The following is a 26,067-nucleotide window of genomic DNA, read 5'->3' on the forward strand; positions in this document are numbered from 1 at the left end:
GTTTTTAAGTAGTATAAAATTAAAAAATAGTTATATCATTTTTTTTTTTTTTTGATAAACACACACATATATCATGTGTAACTTTTTTTAAGAAAGAAAATCATGTGTAACTTGATCTAAACTACATACACACTTAAAATATTTAAGTATAGGCTACAGCTATCCTGAGAGTAGAAATTCAAATTTAATTTAACCCGGGCTACAAGCTTACAAAGGATTTAATTCAAATTCCTAAATTCAATAAACTTTGGAAAAGGTAAGGTTAAAGTATGGATCAAATTTGCCAATATATACATAATATATTCACATAACACAAAGCACATTTATTTTATCTTTATGATCAGATCAATGAGCTTGACTTTATTTGAAGGCGTAAACACTTTTAGTCTCTACATTTTGACTCGATTTCTATTTTAGTCCCTATATTTTATTTTTACCACTTTTAGTCCTTAAATCAATTAACGCATGACATTTAAATCCTTACCGTGACCCAACTAACATAAAATGTTGACGTGGCTGACGGCACAGTAAAATAATAATTAAAAAATCTATTTTGGCATTAAAAAATTGCCACGTTAGAATTTAAATTTAAAAAAATTATTTATTAATTTTAATTAAATGAAAAAAAATTAAAAACAAAAAATCAAGCCCACCCGATCAAAACACCAAAATCTCAGATCACAACTCTCTGAAACTCTCTTGTCTCAACGGTGCTTGTGGGTTTTGTGTGTGATTTTGTTTGTACTTGTTTCTTTTTCTTTTTCTTTTTTCTTTTTCTTCCCCAGATCGGTTTCTCAGTTTCTCCGTTTCTTTTTCTTTTTTGTTTTCTTCTTTCTTTTTCTTTTTCTTCCCCAGATCGGTCTCACAATTTCTTCGTTTCTTTCTCTTTTTTGTTTTCTTCTTTCTTTTTCTTTTTTTTCCCCAGATCGGTATCTCAGTTTCTCCGCCTCCATTCTTTCCTTTTCTTGTTTCTTTCTTCTTTCTCCCTCTATCTTGGTGCTTAGCCTTCTTGAACTCTCTTTATCTCTTGATTTTGCTCAAACCCAAACCCATATGCCTCAAGCTCCTCTCTCAAATCAATGAGTCTCTCTCTCTTTGGCATTTTTTTTTTGTGGGTTTATGTGCATATGGTGTTGTCGACTTGCCGTGGTGAGGTGGAGGGCGTGGGTTTGTGGGGATCGGCGTGGTGGAGGTCTAAGTTTGTGGATTGGTGTGGTGGAGGGTGTGGGTTTGTGGTGATTGGCGTCTGTGGTGGAGTCTTGGTGATGGCATAGATCAGAGTTTGGGTCTGTCGGTGATAGGTTGCATGATTGTTCGATGGCTGGATTAGTAATGGTTGGTGGCTGGATTGAAGTTTGGTGGTGGGTTTCAGTGGCTGGATTGAAGTTTGGTGGTGGGTTTCGGTGATGGCAAAGATCGGAGTTTGGTGGTGGGATTCGTTCACAGATTGGAGTTTGGTGATAAGTTTCATTCTCAGATCAAAGAGGATTGGCGCCGGACTTGCTGAGTTTTTTATTTATTTTTATTATATATTTTTTAATCAAATTTGGGTGGGGTAGTTTGCTCCGATGGGTTTGTGTGGGTAGTGGATGGGTTTATTGTTTTGGATTTGCGGTGGATAGTTGATGGTTTTGTGGCAAATTCTGGTGGATTTGTGGTTGTGATTTGAGGGCAGTCACGGGTTGGAGTTCTTTGTGGTTGTGATTTGTGTTCTTGAGTTCTTTGATCTGGGTTGGAGTTCTTCTTTTTTTCATGTTCTTCTCGAGTTTTTTTTTTTTAAAAAAATTTCATTTAGTTAAAATTAATATATTAATTTTTTCTTTAATTTAGATGCTGATGTGACAATTTTTTAATACCAAAATAGAATTTTTAATTATTATTTTACTATACCGTCAGCCACGTTAACATTTTTTATTAGTTGGATGACGGTAAGGACTTAAATGTCACATATTAATTGGTTTAGGGACTAAAAGTGATAAAATGAAAATATAAGAATCAAAATGAAAAAAAAAAATCAAAATATAGAGACTAAAAGTGCAATTACGTCTTATTTGAATAGTCAATTGGGTACGGTGAGAAAAGGGCCCATTCATAATTTTTTTTTCAAATTGCTTGCTTGACTAAATAAAGGTGGCTTTCACTACTGTGCCTGTCACTGTGGGCCTATGGCGCTTGCTTTGAGAGTGAAATATTATACTTCTTTGTTATATGGATTTTGTCTTATAGGTAAAACACAACCACATCCTCTACTCATGATACTACTTTATTTTATAATATGATAATTAGATAAAAAGGGGATTTAAAGTATTAAAAATCTTAAATATCTCATTACTTTATCAACAAATATTAATTGAGTTACAAGTTTCTTGCTACTCATGACATTATCTCTCTTTCACACACACATACACACATATATACAAATCTTTTGTCCTGTCCAAGAGAAAAATTCTTTTAGGGTAATGAATAATGCTAGTAAATAAGCCCCCCTTCAAGCAATATTGGCAATTATGGACTTCTAAGTGTGAAAAACTTGTTTAACCATCAAGCTGGGTGATGGATCAATGGTTAGTGAACTTACTTCTAACTGGTGTGGTGAACACTAGGTCTTAAGTTTGACTCACAGAATGGAAAGCACTTATAGATTATTGGTGAAACACTAATTTAGTATCCATTGATACTCTAGTGGATATGAGATAACTATGGCTCACTTAATTCAACCAGTATGATACTACCATGGTTACATTAAGGTAGGAAAACCACCTTCAGTGGGCCCCTTTTACCCTTTTTTTTTTGTTAGGTTCTAAATTGACAAAGTCCACATTGAGAGCGATAACTATCTAATTTTGTCATTTTCGTATTTGTTAACTAATTTTATGAATTGACCTAATGGGCATGTATGAATCCTTAAGAGGAGATAAAAATTACAGGTTTTATCCCTAAGAATAAACAACTAATTCAAGGAAAGTGCCACATCATTGATTATTATAACACAACTTTGCAAAGTCAAAAGTTTTGTGGTTGTTTATTTATTTATTTGTTTTGGGTTGAAAATTTTGAAGACTTTGTTAGGAATCCATGGGGTGTGGGGGACAACGGTCGGGGTTTAAGTCTCCAGGAGGGAGTATCACACACACATACACTTAGATTGTACCAGAGTAGAATTCTATCTTGTATCAAAAAAAAAAATTGTGGTTGATTGATATTATTTGAATTTTTGATAGGAAGTGATGGCTCCAATTGGTTGTACTATTCAGACAATTCATGATTGAAATAGCAGCACTAACAATCAAAAATGCCAATAATCAAACTTTCGTTTTACTAATGATGTGTTTATTTCTTGGTCAATAGGTTATGCCAACCTGTGGAGCAACCATTCTATTAGGCTGCAATCCAAATATGGATGACTACATTTGTATGCCACTATACCTTTTTTAGGAACCCAATAATTCAAATGGGCATAAGGATAGGAATCAGAGTTGGGACCCATGTGTGTCACATACCCAACTTATTACTATAGATGATTTAAGCAAGTTTCGGAGTTATTCGAAGTGTGATTGAATGTCGGTTTATTTTATTTGAAATATAAAGTAGAATATTCAAAATGAGACAAAATATGTTTATTCTATAACTTAATTTGAAGAGCTTATAGACGTTGCCACAACCAAAAAAAAAAAAAAAAACTCAAAACAATTTTGGACTCATTAGTTGTTAAGCATTCACATATTTGATAGGTTAAAAAGATACTCTTAAATGGCGTCTTTTGCAATGCAACAGGAGAAAAAGCGTCACAAAATATGTGTTTGTGAAGACAAAATTTATAAGGGCAAAGGAGAAAAATGTCATATGTGTAACTGTGCTCTCTCCTTCATTCATTATTTATAGGACAATTAGCATACTTTATTATTCTTCTTCTTTGATAATTTGATAGTTTTAACAAATAGATGATGAAAATTTTGAATCTTAATTCTCCTTGTAAAGGCATTGTCACTGAACTACCAAACTTTTGACAATAAACCTCCGTTTAAAATATTGAAGAATAAGAGTTTCAATGCACCATTTCATAACTCTATGGAAAAAATAAAGAAGAAACATGTTATTGTGGTGGAAAAAAAATTTAATACAAAGTTGCAATAGAATTTCCCTAGTGATTAAGGTCAAAAATATGGTTCATGTATTATGAGGGAAAAAGAATAAAAAGGACAAACATAATTATTATTATTATTATTATTATTATTATTATTGTTAGAGTAGAAGAAGCACTCAAATCTTTCACGTACAATACATGTAATAAAAAAAATACTATGCATATGGGAAAAGATTATAATAACAATTCAATAAAATATTTATTATATTTAAATATTCAAACAAGTGAAGAGAAATTGTGGCTGAAAAGGATAAAAAAACATATACACACACATACATACATACATACATATATATATATATATATATATATATATAAGTGGCTGGGAAATTTTAATATCTCTTCCTCATTATCAATCATTTTGGCGACGAAAGTAAACTCATAGTTGTTCGTATTTCAATGCACAATTTCATAACTCTACGGAAAAAATAAGGAACATGTTATTGTGATGGGGAAAATTTTTTTAATACAAAGTTGCCATAGAATTTCCCTAGTGATTAAGGTCAAAAAGATGGCTCATATATTATGAGGGAAAAAGAATAAAAACGACAAACATAATTACTATTATTAGGGTAGAAGAAGCACTCAAATCTTTCACATACAATGCATGTAATCAAAAAAATACTATGCATAAGGGAAAAGATTATAATAACAATTTAATAAAATATTTCTTATATTTAAATATTCAAATAAGTGAAGAGAAATTGTGGCTGAAAAGGATAAAAAAACACAAATATATATAAGTGGTAGAGAAATTTTACTATCTCTTTCTCATTATCAATCATATTGGTGTCAGTTGTTCGTATTATTATAAAATAATGAAACAGTATAATGTTTCACTTTTTAATTGCAAGCACGACAGATTTTTAAATGAGTTTTTTTCCTACGTGACAAAATAGCCTTAATTGTAGGGCAATGCTTCTATTTTTATATACAGTATTAAATTAGTTTAACAACAAGCATGTGACACGAGGGGATTATAATGTGTCTTGTGTGAATCTGGTACATAATTAACATGTAAGAAATTACATGACTGCCATATATCTGCTAAGTAATTACAGAGAAGTAGAAATTAAAATAAAAGTAGGTTAGAATTTAATTGGGTAACTATCCTAAAATTCAAAGGAAGGGTAATAACACATCGAGACATGTGTCTCAAAAACTAAGACAAATATGAAGTACACATAGTCTATAACTACTACTAAGAACTATGAGAAATGTTGGAGACATCAATTTTGGCATAACTTTGTGTCATAACTTATTACATACATGGCGAGTTGTGATTGGTAAGGTTGTGTCAGTTGGTCATGTGGGGACACACCCTTACTAATCACAACTCACCATGTAGCGAGTTATGGCACAAAGTTATGCCAAAAGTGGTGTTCTTAGAATTTCTCAAGAATTATCGAGCCTCAAGGATAAGTAAGGATTGCATTTTAAAAGAAAAACACATCTAAAACCCATTCTACTTGTTTATCCTTGCAATAATTTTTTTGTTAATCCTTGTTTTAGTTGTCTAGTTACATAATGCAAATAAGTTTTCTTATGATGTTTTATCTTTCATGCAAGTAGCTTAAAATAACATCAAACTTTTTTTCTTTATGGTTATATGTCTTACATTAAAGTAGTGTAGTTAAGAGTTTTGTAACTTAATTGACATTTTTTCCATGTACAAAGTGCTTAGATATCTAAAGGGAAAATGATTTGAGTTGCAGGGCTAGTCCAGAGTTTGAATCCTTACCTTTAAGGTGTGTTTATTTGGAGGGATTTTAGAGAGGATGGAAAATTGAGGGGAGAAAAGTGGATAGATAACATTTTTAGTGCTTGTTTGGTTGGGAGGGGAGAGGGGAAAAAAATGGTAGGCCCGGGTGTTTTCTCCCTTTACAAAATTAGCAAGAACAATGCTCATGTGCAAGTGCACATGTGTATCATTTTCACTATTTTATTTATTTAATATTTTTTTGGCGTTGTTCTTGCCAGTTTTTTTTTTTTTCCTTTGATTTTTTGTTTCCGTAATTCTCTCCTAAAGTTTCCCCTTTTTTTTCTTTATTTTTTTTTTACTACTTCTTTGTTTTTTTATACTTTTTTTGTACTTCTCAATAGTGTTTTTTTTTTTTTTTGTGCTCATTTTCCTTTGGCTTGTATTATTATTATAATTTTTTTCCCTTTTGGAAGTTTCCATGCACAATTTTTTTAATACAAAAATGTGTTATTTTTTTTGTTTTGTTTAATGGTGGACATAGATTGTAAATTTATACCAACTTCATTTTCCATCATTTCAGTTTTCTTCTCAACCAAACAAATAAGTTTTTCATCTCTCCAATTTTCTATCCTCCCAACCTAATACAAATAGAAGAAAACTAAATCTCGTTTATCCCCTTACTTTTCTATCATTTCCCAATTTTCTATCCTCTCATTTTTTTCACTCTTCCAACCAAACAAACCTTGATTGATTTAAACCTTACTCATGAATGACGTGGGACTAGGACTTGCTAGTTATCATTACTCGAATCCACAACTTTAAAATCGTAAGCTAATGAGTCATGAGTACTTCCTACCACTAAGCTATATCCGTGGGTGATATGTAATCAAAATTTCTTAACTGCTTGACAAAGTTCCCTCACTAAGGCATCTTGGAGCCACATTGTTTAAACACGAAATCATATAACATCATTGATACCACCTCAAAGCGAGAAAGACATATCATCAAAGTGAAAATTTTCAATCAAACAAACAATGGTGACGATCAAAACGATGGAAACTCAACAAAAATATATAGTAATAAGGACGCAGTCTCGATCTTTCATTTTATTTCAACTAAAATTTTTTATCAATATTTGAGCAACCACACATTTAAAAAAAAAAAAAAAAAGTTTTTAATCTACATTATAAGTTATACTAATTCAGAAACTCCTAGAAGTTCCAGCTTAAAATAATAAATAATCAAAGTGACCGAAACATAGACAGATTCCACAATGAAATTGATATGGACAACTTGTGCAACTTGCTAATGCTAGGTGGATTCCATGATTAAGACACCATATTGAACTGCATCTTTATTATCTATTTGGATACGTTTATTTTATTGAAATTGAAAATTTTTTTGTTTAAACTAATGTAGATAAAAATAAAAGTTATCTGAAATAGTACAGTGAGATCTATAAATAGTACCAAAAAGTGCAGTGAGGCCAATGAATAGTAGCAAAAATAAGATGAATAGTAAAATAAGCTGACTTTTAATTTTGTCCTACTGCACTTTTTGGTACTATTCATAAGTCTCATTGTATTATTTCAGCTAACTTTTACTTTTATCTACAGTATTTTCAGTAAAAAAAATTTAATTTTAACAAAATAAGTAGATCTCAAACAAGTGACAGACACAAGCCATCATATTCTTGTGTAATAATTTATCAAAGCAAGTAATTAATGGATCCCATACTCACACAATGATTGGTCAACTATTTTTGACCATATTATTGCTGTTTACTTTTAGAAGAGAATCAAAGACAAGTAAAGAGTGACTGAGAATATGTTGTACATAATTTCCCACCTGAGAACCAGTTTTCCATGTAAATTGACTTGGGCTTATGACATAGGTTTGTTTACAGTACAAGAAAGTTCCTACCGAAGTGAAAGCAAGTTTCACCAAGGGGTTAGATGAGCCTTTGACAAGTTTGAACTTACAACGGAATTAACGGAAAGTCCTTCACAGTTTACACATGAAACGGAATTAACGGAAAGTCCTTCACAGTTTACACATGATACATGGGGTGCATATATGTAGGAGTACACATATTACATAATACACCTTTTAGGTAAAATTATATTTATGGTAAAATTAAGATTTAAAGTAAACTCACATAACATTACATACTGATTTTATATATAATTCTTTTAAAATGATACTCCGTACAATTTAGTATAGTTCTTTTTTAAATAGTCAATTGAAAATAATAGATAATATGAATTTATCATTTTTTTCTCTACCACTCATGATCAATCACATCAAAGTTTAGGACAAAAATTATATTTATAAACTTGTCCTATTGCATAGTAGGATATAAACATGGAACAGTACCTTTTTTTTTTTAATGGTTGTATAAATTAGAGATTATACCTAAAATTGAAATTCAAGTAAGTCATTTACCACAACCACAAGAAGTAAGAAATTACACGATTTACCACAATTAATTGAAATGATCGAGCCTATGAATAAACCATCATTTTTTCATTACCACTGCACGACCCATCATATTAGAGTTACCAAAGTTGTATCCTTAAACTTGACCGATCACATTAGAGTTACCAAAGTTGTATCCTTAGACTAGACTTGTCCGGTTGCATGATATACTTTTTATTAAAACTATGGCCCGCTTATGAAGCAATCTAGTAGACATGCAGCATATATAGATTCCATTCATTATGTCTACTTTTGCAACAAGATCCTTCAAAGATACACTACACCCACCAATCATAACCCATGATTTAAAATAATAAAACAGCCATTACCGTAATACAAAACCTTGAGCTTGACCCCTGTAAGAGATTCCCCAACATTCCAACCCCCACGATTTTGATGGGCACATTCTAAAACTACCACAAGCAAAGCTTCATTGTTCTGCCTTCAGCAAACATTATCCATCCTAGAATTCAAGCCATTAACATGCTACTCCAAATAGACACAGCAAGGAGAGAGAGAGAGGAGGAGAAATTTTTTGCTTTCTTATTCCATTAAACAAAATCACGCATAACAAACCTCAAACAGAACAGAACAGAGGAAGGCTAGCTTTATATATATACAGATAGCAAAGTGCATTATACTACAACCGGTACATGATCACAACCTAGCTACAAACTGGTCTCACAAAGACCACGATACACCACCATTGGCTACATAGATTATATATCTACAAAACTAGATAAACAACCGCACAGCCGCATACATACTTAGATATAACATTGACGAACACAAAAGTGCAAACATTTTTCTCATCCCCATTGAGCACGAAAAGAGGCTCATATCTCACACGTCGTAAGGAGAAGCAGGACTCCTGGGTCTAGCCTCGCTTGTTTTCTCGTATGCGTCCGATGTTGACCTCCTTCGAAATCGAAATGAGTCTCTACCTCCTAGAAAAAACCCATCAGTAACATTTCAGTGCGGATCATACGGAGGAAATGTGTGCCATGTGATCCAAAATGTATTAACATTGTAGCTGCTAGATTATAAAATGGATAACCAACTAAACAGTAAGGTAACAACAAGAATTTAATTATGATGTAACATCTTATGAAACTATGCTGAAGCATCTATATACAGTTTAGAAGTTTGTGTTAATACTCATTAGGTTATTAGCTTAAGTCAACAGCTAAGTTCTCTTACATATAATGCCAAAACATGGCAGCCTCATAATATGCAATTTCATGGGACATCATCAATTATTACCTTATAATCTATATATGCATAAATGATACATAAAAAATTTACTACATAAGACAATCTAATGAATATCTAAAACAGCTAAAAGAATCCAATGAATGTCTAATTAGCACCAATAAAATCCTACATCTACAATGATAAACCCCTATAGTAGATATTAATGAGCTTCACCTAGTTAACACCTCCACCTCTTGTAAGAGATAAACTATGAAATCAATTATAGACTCTTGACAGACCAATCCGCGTCATTCACATGTAATCTTCTTCAGTGTTCTATCGTATCTAAAATCATATTATATTTCGATTTTGTGTTTCAAATAGTAATACAAGCTTAATCAAAACGCTTTTTAAGTCTAACAACATTCACGCAACAACAAGGGCAACATGACACTAATCACAAGGACAAAGTCAATAAATAGTTTATACTCTGAGTTCAACCACCACCTCTTCCATTGGTCCCATATTAAAATTCACTTAATGGATGTATGCGTAATTTACCAATAAAAATTTAAAAATCTAACATGATGTGACAAATGCAGTGCATGGGAAGATGAGACTAATGTGTCCACAATAGAAGTGGACACCATTCAATAATAACTCCCATCCAAGTAGGGCAACTTTATAATCCACTACCCCATCTTATAAATAAATAATAACCAAATGTTGCCCTACATAGTTAGTTACATACATCTATTTAGTATCTACCCAGTTAATGATAATACCTACCTACCCCATGCATAATTGTACGTTGACAAGGACATTTATGTCTTTTTACCCCCCACCTCCCTTAAAATCCTAACCCTTGCGGTCCTCATCACCACCTAACACCTTCTAATTATCATCATCATTACTATCCAATTGACTAAGTGAACACACTACCCCCAAAAGACGAAAATGCCCTCAATGATATTTCTAGTAATTCATAACCCATGGGCATGTTTGTCATTTCACAGAAAAAGGAGAAATCTAGTGCTTACCAGCAGAGAAAGGAGAAACCGGAGGGGTGGACCCGGCGGGAGAAATCGGAGGCGACCCGTTTTGGTATCCGGGTGGTTTTATTATCATGATGCTGCGTGTAACTCTCATCGCCTCCTCTGACGAATCCTCACCGTACGATCTCACGCTCCCGCCATCTGATTCTGATCATCCACCATCCATCATCAACACATAATTGAAATAGATAACCCCATAAATACAATAAAAAGTTCATTAAAAAAAAAAAAAAACAATTAAATACACAAATAAACATCCACCGTGTGATCCTCCACCGAAATTAATCTAAGCCGTTTATTAAACATAATATAATACTATATGTTTATTTCTTGCGCTAAAATGCGCCGTTAACGCTAATATGCGCAGGATAATTAAGATTCAGAACCTAAAATGATCATTTTTGGCCGTCTGATTTGTTTAAAAACGGAAACAATTAATCGTAGCCGTTCGATTACAACAATTTCAGTTTCTCTGTTTCTTTTAATCATTTTGATTTGATTCGATTGGTAGAGAAAGATTTATATATACAGAGAGTTATAGTTATCCACTAAAATGCGCCGCCGGCTTAAGATAGCAAAAACGCAGCCTACCCTTGCCGGAGCTCGATCGGAACGAGAAGGTCGAATGCTTCCGGAGCTTTCCGAGGCCGCTCTCCGGCCGAGGTCCCGCAACGGTGTCGTCCCAGAGCTGGTCGAGTAGTCCCATGGCGCACTTTAGCCGAATAACAACAACAAGAAGAAGCGCACGTTAGCGTGGACGGCGTACGTTAAGAGAGAGAGAAAGGTAAGGCACCTTCGATAATAAGAGGAAATAAAAGTAGCGAAACGAGGGTGATATTTATAACGACGAGCGTTAAAGGTCGGGCAAGTCTGTGGAAAAAGAGAACGATCTGTGGCCGTCGATCAAGATCTTGATTGTAAACAGTGACGTGGCAAGTGGATCGATGTGGCACGTACGGGGAAGATAAGGTCGGAAATGACACGTGGGGTCCGAGAGAGTCGGACATCGTTTGTTGGGATGTGCGACACGTGGGTGTTGTCACGTGACGGGTCGCTTTAATACTTAAGAGTCGAGAATGCCCTTGACTTTAATCTGCACGACATGAAAATGGCCCTATAGTTTTGTGAATTTACAAAGGCTGACCCAGGCCCTTTTGTTTTCTGGTTTTTTGCTATAAGCTAGCCGCCGTATGAATATTGATCTCGATACGTGGAACCTGTGGTGATGATAAACAGATCAAATTTTTTTTGCTGGATTTTTTTGTGTGGATGGAATGGGATACAATGTCAAAATCTTAATAATTTTTAGTAGTATCAGGTATGTTTAGGTGGGGTCCTAGCTAGATAACCCAACTCGCCTGCTAAATTTTCTTGTCTCATCGGATAAGATATTAGGGTTTAAACTTTACTTACATCACTAATGTTTGTTTTAATATTAACATTTTTTTTTTTACATGAATTGTTTTTCAAAAATCTTTTGTTAGAAAATTATCATGTTTCTATGTTTGGTAGTGAGAACAACTCTACACCATGCCAAACTAAATAAAAGAAGTTAGGAGAAATTTTTTCTTTGACAATTTTTTTTTTTTCCTTTCAATACTACTGAACACAAGAAAATGTTGAAAACCATCTTCACATAAAGTTTTTCATTGAAACAAATTGAGCGATGATAATAAACAATTATCATGGAGTGGACACTATAAGTTGAAATATGTTAATATGTTTAGATTTTAATTTGATTGCAAATTATGTGCACGTTGGATTGAGTGAGTTAGGGGCAAAAATTTCAACGTATCTGTCATTGGCAAATTGGAAAATTTCCAAATTGCCGTCGACACATCAACCTCCAAAAACGACAAGTCAGTTAAAAATTTGTACAATTTCAACTTGGAAATATAATTTTGTATTTCCACTAAATTGTATAAACCATTAAGGGAAAATCATTGGAAGTGGCTCATTTTCCTCTGGATCAAAGTATACATGTCTAAAGCAAGAGTATTTTCTAAATTTTTCTATAAAAAATGAAGAAAAAAAAAAATCTATGAGTACCATATCTATGTCATTATGTATGCTTACAAATATGTTGGAAAAATATCATACATTTTTCATAATTATATGTGTATATCATGGTATTAACCAAAAAGAAATTTTAATATTAGACAAAACTACAAATAGGAGAGCTTGGTCGGGTCTTAGTAGTTTTAAAAAAACTCAACACACCACTTTAATAGTTGAAACCGTCCAACCTACTTGAAAATCAATATCACATTTATGTAAGGTTGTAAGGCAAAGCAAGTAAGACGTTTTGGGTAGATCAAGTCGGTTGTTGTACAAGTCTAATCTACTTGTAAACATCCTATTTAAGACTTAACAATCTTATGCACAACACAATCCATATAATTCGGTAGTATTAAGCAATGAAATTTTTCAAAAGTGATGGTCCAATTACTTGATTAATCTAGTATGTTCTAAACAAACAAAGTAAAATTTATAAAAATTTATGACGTCTCTAGTGCATAAAATATTTTGAGAAGATTTTTATATTTTTTTTCTTCTTCATTTTGAAAGTAAATGTCATCTTTCATGTTGTCATTTCAAAAAATTAATTCAATGGGAGACAAAAAAAAAAGGGGTACTAAGAAAACCATGTACATATGATTTACCATGGAATAAGGTGATGCTGTATACATGGTTTGGAAGTCCACATGCTTGAGAGAGATCATGACTCATTGCACAAATCTTTCATTTGTGAATGTGGTTGATCAAATAATGCAAAGAAAAAATGAACCAGAGATTGCAGTTTTTTTCACAACTAGCTAGATGATTTGGAATAAGTGGAATGAGGCTTGCTACAGTACTCCACGTCCTGATCCCCTTTCTCCATCCATGTCTGCTACAGCCCATGCTTTAGAATATTTTGAAGCTAATTATGGTAGCCTGTCTTGAATATTTGTAAGATTGTCTTGTTTTTCTTAGGCATTCCTTGATGTAAATTTGTATATAGTTGCTGCATTTTTTGTTAGGTGAGGGAAAGCTCCATAGCAAGCACAATCTTAGCATGGTTGATCTATGATGCTGCCTTGCTTTTGTATAGACTTATTACCTTCTTTGAATAAAATTCTGCCGTTTATTCTATAAAAAAAAAAAAAAAATTGTGATGTTGTGAGCCATAATTGCATTTTGTGATGTATCGATGTCAGTATGTCTCACAAATAAAACAAAAGGATTCTAAAACATCAATGATGATAATTGGTGACCTTGTTTATGTGATTCACATTGTGTCCACCAATGTCTCATGTGATTAATGAAAAAAAGTCTATTATTTTCTGAAAATGAAGTGAAGAATAAGTGGAAATTTTTGGTAGATTTTTAATCATGGGTGTGATCCAAATAATCAATAGTACACATTATGGCCTCGTCGGGTGGGTCTTTAAGATTTTCTAACCAATCAATGTGTGTGTGTGTGTTTTTTTAAGGTGCTCATTATTTTAGTTAATGAATTATCAATAAAGACATTGCTACCCACCCATGATGGTAGATGGAGGGAGTGTCCTTTAACCCAAGGGCTAGGGAGCATGTTAAAGGGAAACTTCACAAATAATATTCACAAAGGAAACATGTATGATGTAACCACATACGACTCTAAAAATTAAAAGCGTAAATGCATTTTTAGTCTCTACATTTTTACGTTTTTCTATTTTAGTCCTTATATTTTATTTTTATCACTTTTAGTTCCTAAACCAATTAACGCATGTTATTTTTGTCATTTTCGTCAGTCAACCGACGGAAATTGCTGAGGTGGCTGCCGGAGGAATTAAAAAATAATAAAAAATGCCACGTCACCATGACACATCAGCATATAAATTTAAAAAATTTATTTATTAATTTTAACTAAATAATAAAAATAAAAATAGAATTAAAAACTAAAATTCACATTAATTAAGATTGTTCTTCATGTTCTTCAGACTGTTCTTCATTTTACAACTTGTTCTTCATATTCTTCCCAAATCAAACCCAGTAACCAAGAACTCAAACCCATCACAAGAACAGAAACCCAGCAACCCAAGAACTCAAACTCAGATCACTAGGACATAAATGAAAACAAGAAGAAAAAACCCAACCCACCATTGCAACCCAACCACCACCACCACCTTTGAAATTCCATTTAAACATCAAATCAAACCCCAAAACCCAAACTGAAATCCAAAAACCAAACCTAACCAAATCTGAACCCATAGAAAAAAATCACAGCCAAATATCCATCACCTGCAACCAACAACAGCAACGGCAACCCATAACAGAAACCCCACATCCACCAACAGCAACAATAGCCCACCAACACCAACACCAACCCACAACACACACAAGACCCACAACCCCACAACACTCACGCCCATGGTGAGCAAAACCACCCACCCATGGCTACCCACGACTCCATAGTGTGCAAAACCACCCACCTATGGCTACCCCCGCCCTCACGAACCCATGACTACCCACAACCAACCACAACCCCAACGACCCCACACCGATCTGAAGCCCACCCACCCAAAGCCGATCTTTAGAAGAGAGAAGCTTCACCGAGGAAGAGAGAAGAGAGCGTGAGGGAAAGAGATGAGAAAAAAGAAAAAAAGTAAAAGAGAAGAGAGGTCAGAGGAGTCTGACCTCACAAACGCCTACCCACAGCTACCCACAACCCCAACGACCTTAGCCTGCTCACAACCCACCCACCTCAACCCTAGCCACCCCGAACTCAACCCCAACCACCCCGACTCAAGCCACCCCAGTCTGTCTCAACCTACCCACCCTAGACCAACCTCAACCCACCCCACCCCGATCTCAACCCATCCAACCCTAATCTCAACCCACCAACCCCAGACCAACCTCAACCCACCCCACCCCGATCTCAACCCATCCACCCCACCCTAATCTCAACCCACCCTAACCCGATCTCAACCCACCACGAGCCACTGCACCACCAGTTACCACAAATGAGAGAGAGCGAGAGAGAGAGAGAGAGCGAGAGAGAGAGAGAGAGAGAGAGAGAGAGAGAGAGAAGAGAATGAGAAAATTTGAGAGAAAGTGAGACACAGGTGAGATGGAAGAGAAAACACTAGAGAGTAAAAATACTTTTTTATCTTAATTTTAGTGATTTTTTGTTTTATTTCTATTTTTTATTTAATTAAAATTGACAATTTTTTTTAAAGATGCTGATGTGGCATTTTTTATAATTTTTTAATTCCTTTGGCAGCCACCGCAGCAATTTTCGTCGATTGACTGACGGAAATGACGAAAATAACACGCGATAATTGGTTTAGGGACTAAAAGTGGTAAAAATAAAATATAGGGACTAAAATAGAAAAACGTCAAAATGTAGGAACTAAAAGTGCATTTACGCCTAAATTAAAAAATATATATACATTCGATCACATTAATGCTCCACAATTAAAATATATGTACATTCATCACTTTAATGCTCCACAAGGTTACAAACTCAGTGTTGATGAAATATCTAGTATTACCAAATTTGCCATATATATATATATATAGACACACACAAGAGTTATGGTAAGTTTTCGTAAGAATAGTTTAAAAAAAAAAACGAAAAACAAAAGGAGTAATACTATCTCGTGCAGGCCACCCTTTTAACCAAAAACAAGAGGACTTTTTTTTGCTCCCAATAATAATGTTATTTTTATAAAAAAAAAAAAAATTGAAAGAGTTTCAACCTATGGCGTTCGCTCCTGATGAGCGTTATTTGTCATCAGACCAAAATACCAATCAGTTTTTGGTATAGGCAGAGATTGAACCCTAGATTCCTTCAACCATCAGAAACTTTACCAATTAAACTAACTAGAACCCACAATAATAATGTCATTATTAAGTTATTATGTGTGTATGTATAAATATAAACTAATCGCTAACCTGTGCTATGCATGAGAACCTATTTGTGAAATAGACTAAAATAATTTTATAAAATTTTAAATTAATCATTAAGAAACTACACCATTGCATGATTTTCTCTTGTGTGAATTCAATTTGTATTACAATTTGATGAAGAAGTTATTGCTTGAACATGCAATAGCTTATAAAAAATTTGTCAGATAATAATAATAATAATAATAATAATAATAATAATAATTGTAAGAGCACAATTTGAACCCGGACCCAAATGAGTGATGGGCTCTGGCTCAAAAAGCCTTATACAATGAAATTTGTAGAGCGTGGGCTTGAAACCTAGACTTTACGAATATTGGACAACAGATAGGTGGGCTAGATCGCCACTACCTACGCAATCAATGGATGAAAATAATGGAAACTCTCATCGAACATAAGCCGAGGATCACTTATATTGCCTTTCCTTCTTTAAATAAAATATTAAGACTGAAGATAATATGTACAATGCTCTCTCTATCCCTTCCTCTCCTTTTTCTCCGATTCCCCCCCTTTTTCTCATCGTCTTTCATTTCTTATATCCCTTTTTCTCTCCTTTTCATCTTCCACGTGTAGCACAGATCACCCAATTAGATACTTGTCACATCCACCACCTTCTTGAAATCTTCAAACAATAGCTGGAAGGCTGAACATTACTGTTCAGAGGTCATTTCCCCATTAATACAGCCAGAGAGGTAGGTGCAGAGTCTTTAATGCGATGGTAGCAGCATTTTCCCTTGATATTTCTCATACGTTCCCCCTCTCTCTAACTGTGTGGAACACATATTTACCCAACAAGTTTTCCAGAATTCTCTCCCCAAACATTATGACGTATCACACGATCTTCACTTGACTTAGCCGAAGAGATGTCTCTCCTCAGACAACCTCATCAATCTTTCTAGCAAGAACTGACTTGTGGGCCACAAAGGCTCTGCTCGGACTGGCTCACACCGCCAAATCAAACCCAAGGCCCAAATGCGTGTTTTGACCATTTTTACCTACACAATAATAATAATAATAATAATAATAATAATAATAATAATAATAATAATAATAATAATAATAATAATAACGTTTGAGTTTGAGTTTAAATTGGACTTGTTAGAGAGAGAGAATTTTACTCCTTATTAAGTTTGGATTAAACAAAAATAATTTTGTTTAAAAAAAATGATGAGTTTGAGTTTAAGTTGGACTTGTTTGAGAGATAGAGTTTCACTTTTTGTTAAGTTTGGACTAAACAAAAATAATTTTATTTAAATGAAATGATAATTTTATTTAAGTATTGTATTAACGTGGAAAATTGTGAGAGTTTCAGAGGTTTCGGTAAAAAAAATAATTTTATTTAAGTATTATACTAGCATGAAAAATTGTAACAGTTTCAGAAGTTTCGGTTTTATATATATATATAAAAGGATAATAATAGTAGATTACATATTAAAATAACCAGTACTCTCTTCTCAAAAATAAATAAATAAATGAATAACCAATACTCACTAAAATAAATAACTATATAAAAATACTCACTTCACCTATTGGCATCTCCCAGTCAGGATTCAAATATATATATATATATATATTGGAAAAAACTCTCCTTCAAAATATGACAAGGCACAAACAAGTAGGTGATTGAATTTAGGTATTTTTGTTTTTTGTGTCATTAAGGATCTGTTTGGGATTCGCTTACTTTGTTGAAATTGAAATTTTTTTTACTGAAAGTACTGTAAATAAAGGTAAAATTTTGTGCGATGGGACTCATGAATAATACTAAAAAATGCGATAGAATCCATGAATAGTAGCAAAAATAAACTGAATAGTAAAATCAGTTGGCAAAAATAATCTTTACCAAACGGATACTAAAACTCTGCTACCTTCTACAAATAATCCAACCTTTTTTTTTTTATAAACCTTAAACTCACACGCAATAATCCAACCTTAAAATATATCTAAAAGTGGGGTGGTTAATGTTATTAAGTCGAGCAGCTAGATGCTACTTTTTAGTTATCAACTTATATTCACTATTTTGTTATCTTTATCTCCTTTTTTGACAATGACAGAATATAATTAAAAATCCTAGAAATGTTATGTACTATAATACTTTCATAACAAATTTTATGTAACAAGTTGTTATTGACATTTACTAGTGGATAAATAAGTAATTTTAGTAGTAAGTATAAATTAGAGACAGTAAGAACTTATCACCTATGATTTGTCATAAAAATATTATAGATGTGACAATTCTCTTTAAATTATCTAGACTTTTTAGAGCGACTTTAGCATAAATTTCTTAAAATCCTGTTCATTCATTTTACAACGAGTGGATTGAATTTTGATATATTAATTAATAATTTAAATAAACACCAAAATGTTGATAATTAATTCTTTTTAAAAATGTTTATGATGTGATAAAATCTAATGAGATCACTTAAAAATAAACTAATAGCATTTAAGAACTTTATGTTGGAGTTACCTTAACAAATCTAAAGAAGTCTAATTTAGTAAAATTTATCTTCTTTTCTGACAATGACAAATATGATTTAAGTACAAAAGACTTGTAGGTTCTAGTTAGCTCAACTGATAAAGTTTCGGATGGTTGAATAAGAGATTTTGGGTTCAATTTCTACCTACAACAAAAACAGATTGGTATCTTAGTCTAATGATAAAAAGTCCTAAAGACTTTCTAGAGTAACTCTAGCATAGTCATAGATCTTAAAATCCCATTGATTCATTTTAAAATGAGTGGATTGGATTTTGATGCATTATTAATAACCTAAATAAATACCAAAATGGAGATAAATAATTCTATAAAAAAAAAAAGTTTATGACATGAGAAAATTTAATCCAATCACTTCAAAATATACTGGTAGCTTTTAAGAACTATATGATGGAGTTGCCTTAACAACTCTAGAGAAGTCTAATTTAGTAGTAATATATATTGGAATAACTCTCTCACTTCAAATTTCTGAAAATAAATATATAAAAATATCAATGAATGAAATATTAAATGCATCTTAACTTATGCTTTAGGTCCCCACAGATAATCCAACCATCAAATATTTTTACAAAGTTAGGCACCTTATTAAAGTTGGCTGCAACTTTCTACTTTTTCTGTTATCCTTTCTTCTCTATTTATGTCATCTTTATCTTCTTTTCCTATATAAAACACAAGGGATTAAGATTCTTAAAGTATTTGCACAATAAATTGGTAAAAAAAAGGGTTAATTACAACCACCCATCCTAAACTATAGGGTATTTGAAATATAAGCCTCACACTTCAAAATTTTATAAAGAACACTTTCATCAAATGTTAACTAGCAATGTCCAACCTAACAATCAAATTGGAATAAAAAAATAACAATTTTGTGGGCAACTATCTACCCTAGGGAGCCTGAACTATGATAACACTAGAAATATACCAATTCAACTATGAGAGTATTTGCGATCTCTGCCCTAAATTAAAATAACGTTTATAATGTGCATCACTAATTTGGACTCTAATTTGGATGATGGATAGATATCATAAATTATTCTTAAATTAAGATGTAAATCGTAAATTTTGAAATTTAAAAAACATGTTGCAATTACTTATAATTTTTTGTGGATAGTTGCAATTTACAATATATATAAAGAAACCCTTTTTAGCGTATAAATATTCTAATGCTAGATATTTTGCTTGAGGAAAGCAAAACATAGATTAATTGTTAGGGTGCGTTTAGATACCACTTATTTTGCTAAAAACTGAAAATAATAAAAAAATAATTTCCGGTTACTGTTGACACTAAAAAACACTGTTCATATTGCCTTGATGCACTATTCATGTCCCATGAATAGTGCATCAGGCACTGGTCCAAAAAAAAAAAAGTCTGAAACGTAAAACGCTAAAACGTGGACGTGATCCAAACGGTCACTTGCTATAAATAGTAGAATCCATCTTTTTTGGTAATTATAGTAGAGTCTTAAGCAAATTTTAGAAGAGATTAGAATCTAATAAAACGTATGGGACACTACCACAAATGAAGTAATTTTCAGGAAAATTGGCTCTTATCCACATCAAAGAGACAAAAGAACCACTTACTCATCATGTTTGTGCGTGAGGTAACTCGCCAATGAAAAGATTGCAGTGAGTTTAGAAAATAAGAAAAAGAAGTTGTTGATGTGAAATTTGTTACTTTTTCTTGCAACATTATTGTAACTAGATTATCATATTGTGGCCCTCCTCTCTCTGTCTCATTCCTAAATCATAGGGTCAAGATTCCTGCTTTTGATGTATGAATCTACCTAACATAATATGCCTTACTAAACACTACTACTCCCTTTAAAAATTTAAAAATAAAGCAAACGCCATGATTCACACTAGAACTAGAAGCAAAACTTATTTATAATACAAGCATTGAAGTGTCATTATCCACGGCCATTTTGGTTGGAGACAAGTTTGCTTTTGTCCTTTTCTATGTCACTTAGAATGTAACTAGTCATCTATATGTACAAAGTTGATCATACCCTTCACCTTTTCACTGTTTTGAAATTGCAAAAAGGTAAAGATGTAGGTACTGAATCTTCTTTAAACTTTGAACAATGAGCTTGAGCCTGAAACCCATTGTTCAACTACCAAAGAGAAATAAAAGAAGAGCCAAGAAACAAAAAAGAAGGAAAGATTTGCCTATGTGTATGTGCATTTATATGTTCTCTCTCTCACTACATGACAACTCAAACGAGTATCCACATATACTTTAGTAACTTAGGGGCCATTTGATAACGTTGTTCTAGTAATATTGTTTATTTTTTTTGAAATACATGCGAGTGGAAAAGTGTATGAAAATGCGTGTAATGTTGTTTAAAAACTAAAAACATATTATTAAACTACTCAACCAAACGAGTCCTTATTTAAATGATTTAATAAATCATGTTATTTAAACATGTGATTGATCTTATGAATTGTTGTGTAATGAGTTGAAAGAGATTTTCAATATAGTTTGAAGAAAAATTTCGTCCAAAAGATAAAACCCACATATCTTCACACACAAAAAGAGAGTAAAAGACAGATAGCCCCAGAACCATGACCCACCATTAGGTATTAGCCACAATGCTAGTGCTAGCATGCTCACAAACCATCACATCACTGCCAATACCACAGCCACCATGACACAGCCACCACAATGGATAACAAAGGTAATGTAATGAGGGTACAGTATGCTATGGTCAATAGTCTAAGTCCTGGCTGGCCAAAACAGGTCATATTAAGCAAAATTACAAACTCACATCTGCAAATCACATTCAGATCCTGTCATCATTTTATATGGAAAGCATATATGTTTAAGTTGTTTAAGTTCCATGAGAATATGTTGCATTTACTTGGTCTACAAATTAACATGCAACAAGAAACGGGGAAAATGATACAATTACAGTAAAAATCTGAATTCCCAGGAAACCTTTTCATCATGATTACATTGAACAGCATGGAACACAAACTCCATCAACCTTTCTTCCCAATGATATCCCCCCAGTAATCTTCTTAGAATTGCTAGAAACTACAAACTTAAAAGTAAATTTAGCAATACATTTCACTGTATAAAGCATATGAAAATTTAAAGCAGTTTGATACCAGCTTCCCTCAAAGAATCAATAACAGCTTTGACCTTACCATGATATTTTTGTTCCCTCTTCAAATGAACAGCAACAGCTGGGATGTCTTTGAACAGCAGGCGCTCCCCCAATAGTTTTCCAATCTTTGCAGCAGCAACCACATCCCGAGTAGATTCCATGCAGGACCTTAAGGCCTTCTCCTGTGAACTTGCAGCAGAGGCAACAGTGGCAGTTGGTATGTGTACAACCTGGGCACTCAAATACTTGTTTGTAAAGTGCATCTTCAGGACATAAGGCTTCAGATACTGCATAATTCTTGGAGGCCTAACTGGTGGAGGAATAACCATTCTGTTTCACATATAAATTAGAAGTTGAATCATAATATAGAACTATGAACTTTTAATTATCTCAAATAGCATACTCAAGAACATTATATGGTTAAAATATCTTAAATGATTTTTACTTGTGCTGGAACATATTACCACCAGCTACTTTGGTTGAAAAATTATTTGAAAGCCAAAGAGAGACAGCTGCTTTATAAAATTAGGCTATTGTTCCCTAAATGAAAGGGGAAATACCTGAATTTTTAATGGAAAGTGGTTCATAGGATCAGTAGACACTGGACTTCAGGCAACTGAAAGTAAAGGATAAATACAAATATTGTGTTTGAAAAGTTCTACCATTGAGTAATACATGGTATCAGACCTAAGGACCACATGCTTATATTTTATGAATCGTTTCTTCAATTTGGACTAAAACACTGATAGACAGTCTCTCTCTCTTTCTTTAGAACAGAACATCAGGTATACAGAACATCAGGTATGGAAGCTTTCATATCCACCACAAGAGAGATGAAAGGAATCTTTTTGGTTTAAGGCATGGAGATTTTTTTTTAATTTTTTTTGTTGTTGATAAATTAGACATGCATTCAGCCCCTGACCTTACACTCTGCCCTGTCTTATGGGAGGATAATGACAAGAAGAAGACTAGAAGAAAAACAAGTGCCCGAAATTGTTATCTAGGTCATGCCTTCAGCCCCTGACCTTACACTCTGGTCTAATGGGAGGATAATAACAACAAGAAGACTAAAAGAAAAAGAAGTGCCCTAAATTGTTATCTAGGTAAGAGCTTCCATGTCAGTATATTCTAAAAGTTTACTTCACCTTTGTCGGACCGTGGGCAGTGCCACTCTACCTCAAAACCAATTGGTGATAAGAAAGATACACTCAAGTCTTTTATGACATTCAACATCGCACACTTAGAGTCAATTTTTAGAGTGGTCATAGAGAGTTGAATTGTGGTTCCCCCAACATTTCCCCCTCATGATGACGCTTCCGCAACTCAAACCCCGAACTTTGGTTCTCATACCATTTGTTAGACCAAAAACTATGCCACTCCACCTCAAAACCAATAATGATGGGGAAAACACATTCAAGTCTTTTATGGTATTCAATATCGCAATCTGCAGACCTACTTTTAGAGTAGTCATAAGGAGCCAAATTGTGGTCTGCCCAACAACCTTATAGGCAAATCCAACTCACCAAACAAACTACATAAGTCATTTCTTCAATTCATTTTCTTTTGTGTTACTGCATATCTCTTGTAGCAATCAATTGGAAATGCTTAGTGTTCATGCACAAGACAAATGAACAACTTTCTTGCCAATTTCACCAACGTATTAAAAAATACAACATATCAAACAATGAAATTTAGTCAAAGATCTTTGTATCTCTATAATCAAAGCAACACAGTGCAAATAACTATCTTTTACCCTTAAATTTATTATTTTTTTATTAAAAAAAAATCTGAAAGTATCAGATAATACAAAAGCATTATCTTTTCATTTCCACCAAACCATAATTTGTTTAGCAACCAAACTTGAATTAAGCCTCGTACTAACACAAATCTCTAATTTTTTCCTTGCTCATTATCATTACGTTTTGACAATATCACAAAAGTTCTATAAGACAGTCAATTGGCCAAAAGCAGTTATCTTTTGATTAATAAGATCTTATCATCACCCCACACAAAAAAGACAAATTGCCAGAATTCTCTTGTTTAATTACTAAGAAACTGAAAAGAATATTACTTTTGAATCCTATGCTTTATGCTGCTTCCATCTTAAAATATTTAAATTCTTTTTCCTATATAATCTCACAACCAAAAGGTCCAAAACAACAACAGACATAATTCAAATGAAATATATCACAGAAAGTACAAGTTGAGGTTAAGCTAACAAGAACTCTTTCATCTTGATTTCTATGTTTATTATTTATCATTTGAAAGTTGAAGAGCGGACATCATTATTATTTTTTGAATACTTTCAATTCAAAAAAAAAATTTCTTTGTTGATTGAGATTCAATTATAGAGGTGAATGAAGTATAATGTTGGATAAGATAGTGTTGGTGGAGATAACACCTTGGGGAGAATCCAATTGAGGGTTTAACATAACATATAGGGTACCACTTGACCCAAATGCTTAAGCCAATGGGTTTGGTACCAATTATGATATATTAACCATTGGTTCTTGTCATGAGTTAGTATTCAATGTGGGACTTTACTACTTAGCTAACCACATGACCCACGTGTAAACATTCCAAACAGATAGAATAGTGGAGAAGAATACACGTGCTTGACCCAATTACTCTAATAAGAATTCATAGCCAACCCCAAATTTTGGAACTACGTCCTTGTTGTAGTTCATAGTGATGATGGCTAAGATTCAATATACAAGCAATATAATTCTCAATATTTTTAACTTTTAATCATTCTTTAGAGCTGCCACAAGAACAAGCACCTGAAAAAATTATGCAATCAGTTGGAGAAAACAGTTCCAGAAAATACAGGGCAATAATTTACTAAGAAAAAAAATGAATGAACGAAAACCATTGTTTCCTTAGAGTCTCAGACCCACATGATCCACTACTTACAACATGCTGATTGGCATGTATCAAACCAAGGAGCAAGCACAGACGAACAATAATAAACTAAGCTCTTACCTTTTCGTTTACATTTGGCTATTCATTCGGAACTTCAATCAAACAATGAGCCTGCAACTTCTAAACCATAAAAATAAAAAAATAAAAAACAAAACATGCAAATCTAACACATTTCAGGACATGGGTTCTTCATAACCCGACCCATAGTACAGCAAAAACCTTTCTTTTCATTTAAACTTAGACCTCTGTTTGGTCCCCGAAAAAACAAAGGAAAAAATATAATGAAACCGGATGCATATTCAGAGCATTGACATTTCAAGTTCTTTAATTCCTAAAACCCCATAAACCCTTTAACAATGGAAACTACTCTAAAGTATTCAGATAACTGTGATTTCCAGGAACCAAATCAATAGAGAACATAACAGCAAAGGTAACATTTTTATGGAGAAACTTTGAAAATAACAGAGAGGAATAGAAAATGCAGAGAGGGAGTACCTGATGGGTTCTTTTTTTTTTTCTGCACTTGTTCAGACTCTAGCGAGCACACAGACAAAAGAACTACATCGAGAAGTCTCACTGAAAATGCCAAATTTTGGTTTCTAAAAAAAAAAAAAGCATTGGTAACCCAATAGCTCGGCCCATTGGGTTTGGACTAGGCCCATATGAAGTTTGGGCATTGAGGCTGCATTGTTGTTTATATGTTTTTTTTGGTGGGTTTTTAAATTTTTCTGTGGTGGAAAATACTAGGCTGCAGTGGTTGGTTTGGTTGAATGGGTGAAAAAGTGGGAGGATAAAAAATTGTGAGAGGATGAAAAAGTGAGAAGATAGAAAATATTTTAATTTCTCTCCTTTTTGTTTGGTTGGGAGTGAAAAAAGTGGAAGGATAGAAAAAGTGAGTTTGTATAAATTTACTCATATACACTTATTAAAAATGATGGCCAATTAAAACAAAAAAGTGACAAACAACCAAAAATAATAATAATAATCACTCAATTTAATTAAAAAAAAATCATGTTCCAAAAAAAAATCATGTCTAGTTAAAA

General features: G+C 33.1%; 2 protein-coding genes across 4 annotated transcripts; both read right to left on the reverse strand.

Moving 5' to 3' along the window:
• Positions 1–8,845: 8,845 nt before the first annotated feature.
• LOC142627832 (dormancy-associated protein homolog 3) lies at positions 8,846–11,390 on the reverse strand. The gene is made up of 3 exons (XM_075801728.1): positions 11,165–11,390; positions 10,559–10,720; positions 8,846–9,271 (listed from the first exon to the last, which is right to left on the reverse strand). The coding sequence occupies exons 1-3, from the start codon at positions 11,277–11,279 to the stop codon at positions 9,168–9,170; spliced, it is 381 nt and encodes a 126-aa protein (XP_075657843.1). The 5' UTR covers positions 11,280–11,390; the 3' UTR covers positions 8,846–9,167.
• Positions 11,391–21,813: 10,423 nt separating this feature from the next.
• Positions 21,814–25,601, reverse strand: LOC142627273 (uncharacterized). Of its 3 annotated transcripts, none has more exons than XM_075801095.1 (2): positions 25,520–25,601; positions 21,814–22,432 (listed from the first exon to the last, which is right to left on the reverse strand). In XM_075801095.1, the coding sequence occupies exon 2, from the start codon at positions 22,429–22,431 to the stop codon at positions 22,087–22,089; it is 345 nt and encodes a 114-aa protein (XP_075657210.1). In that variant the 5' UTR covers position 22,432; positions 25,520–25,601; the 3' UTR covers positions 21,814–22,086. The 3 variants fall into 3 exon arrangements, with proteins under 3 accessions (XP_075657210.1, XP_075657213.1, XP_075657212.1); XM_075801098.1 differs by lacking the exon at positions 25,520–25,601 and adding an exon at positions 25,085–25,146; XM_075801097.1 differs by lacking the exon at positions 25,520–25,601 and adding an exon at positions 22,663–22,798.
• Positions 25,602–26,067: the final 466 nt, after the last annotated feature.

The sequence above is a fragment of the Castanea sativa genome, chromosome 3, assembly GCF_040712315.1.
Source record: "Castanea sativa cultivar Marrone di Chiusa Pesio chromosome 3, ASM4071231v1".
NCBI classification, from domain to species: domain Eukaryota; kingdom Viridiplantae; phylum Streptophyta; class Magnoliopsida; order Fagales; family Fagaceae; genus Castanea; species Castanea sativa.

Coding starts and splice junctions, on each gene's coding strand:
- LOC142627832 (XM_075801728.1), bottom strand. CDS start 11,279: ATGGGACTACTCGACCAGCTCTGGGACGACACCGTTGCGGGACCTCGG. Junction 10,721..11,164: donor CCGATCGAGCTCCGGCAAGG/GTAGGCTGCGTT, acceptor GTGGATGATCAG/AATCAGATGGCGGGAGCGTG. Junction 9,272..10,558: donor GGTTTCTCCTTTCTCTGCTG/GTAAGCACTAGA, acceptor GGTTTTTTCTAG/GAGGTAGAGACTCATTTCGA.
- LOC142627273 (XM_075801095.1), bottom strand. CDS start 22,431: ATGGTTATTCCTCCACCAGTTAGGCCTCCAAGAATTATGCAGTATCTG.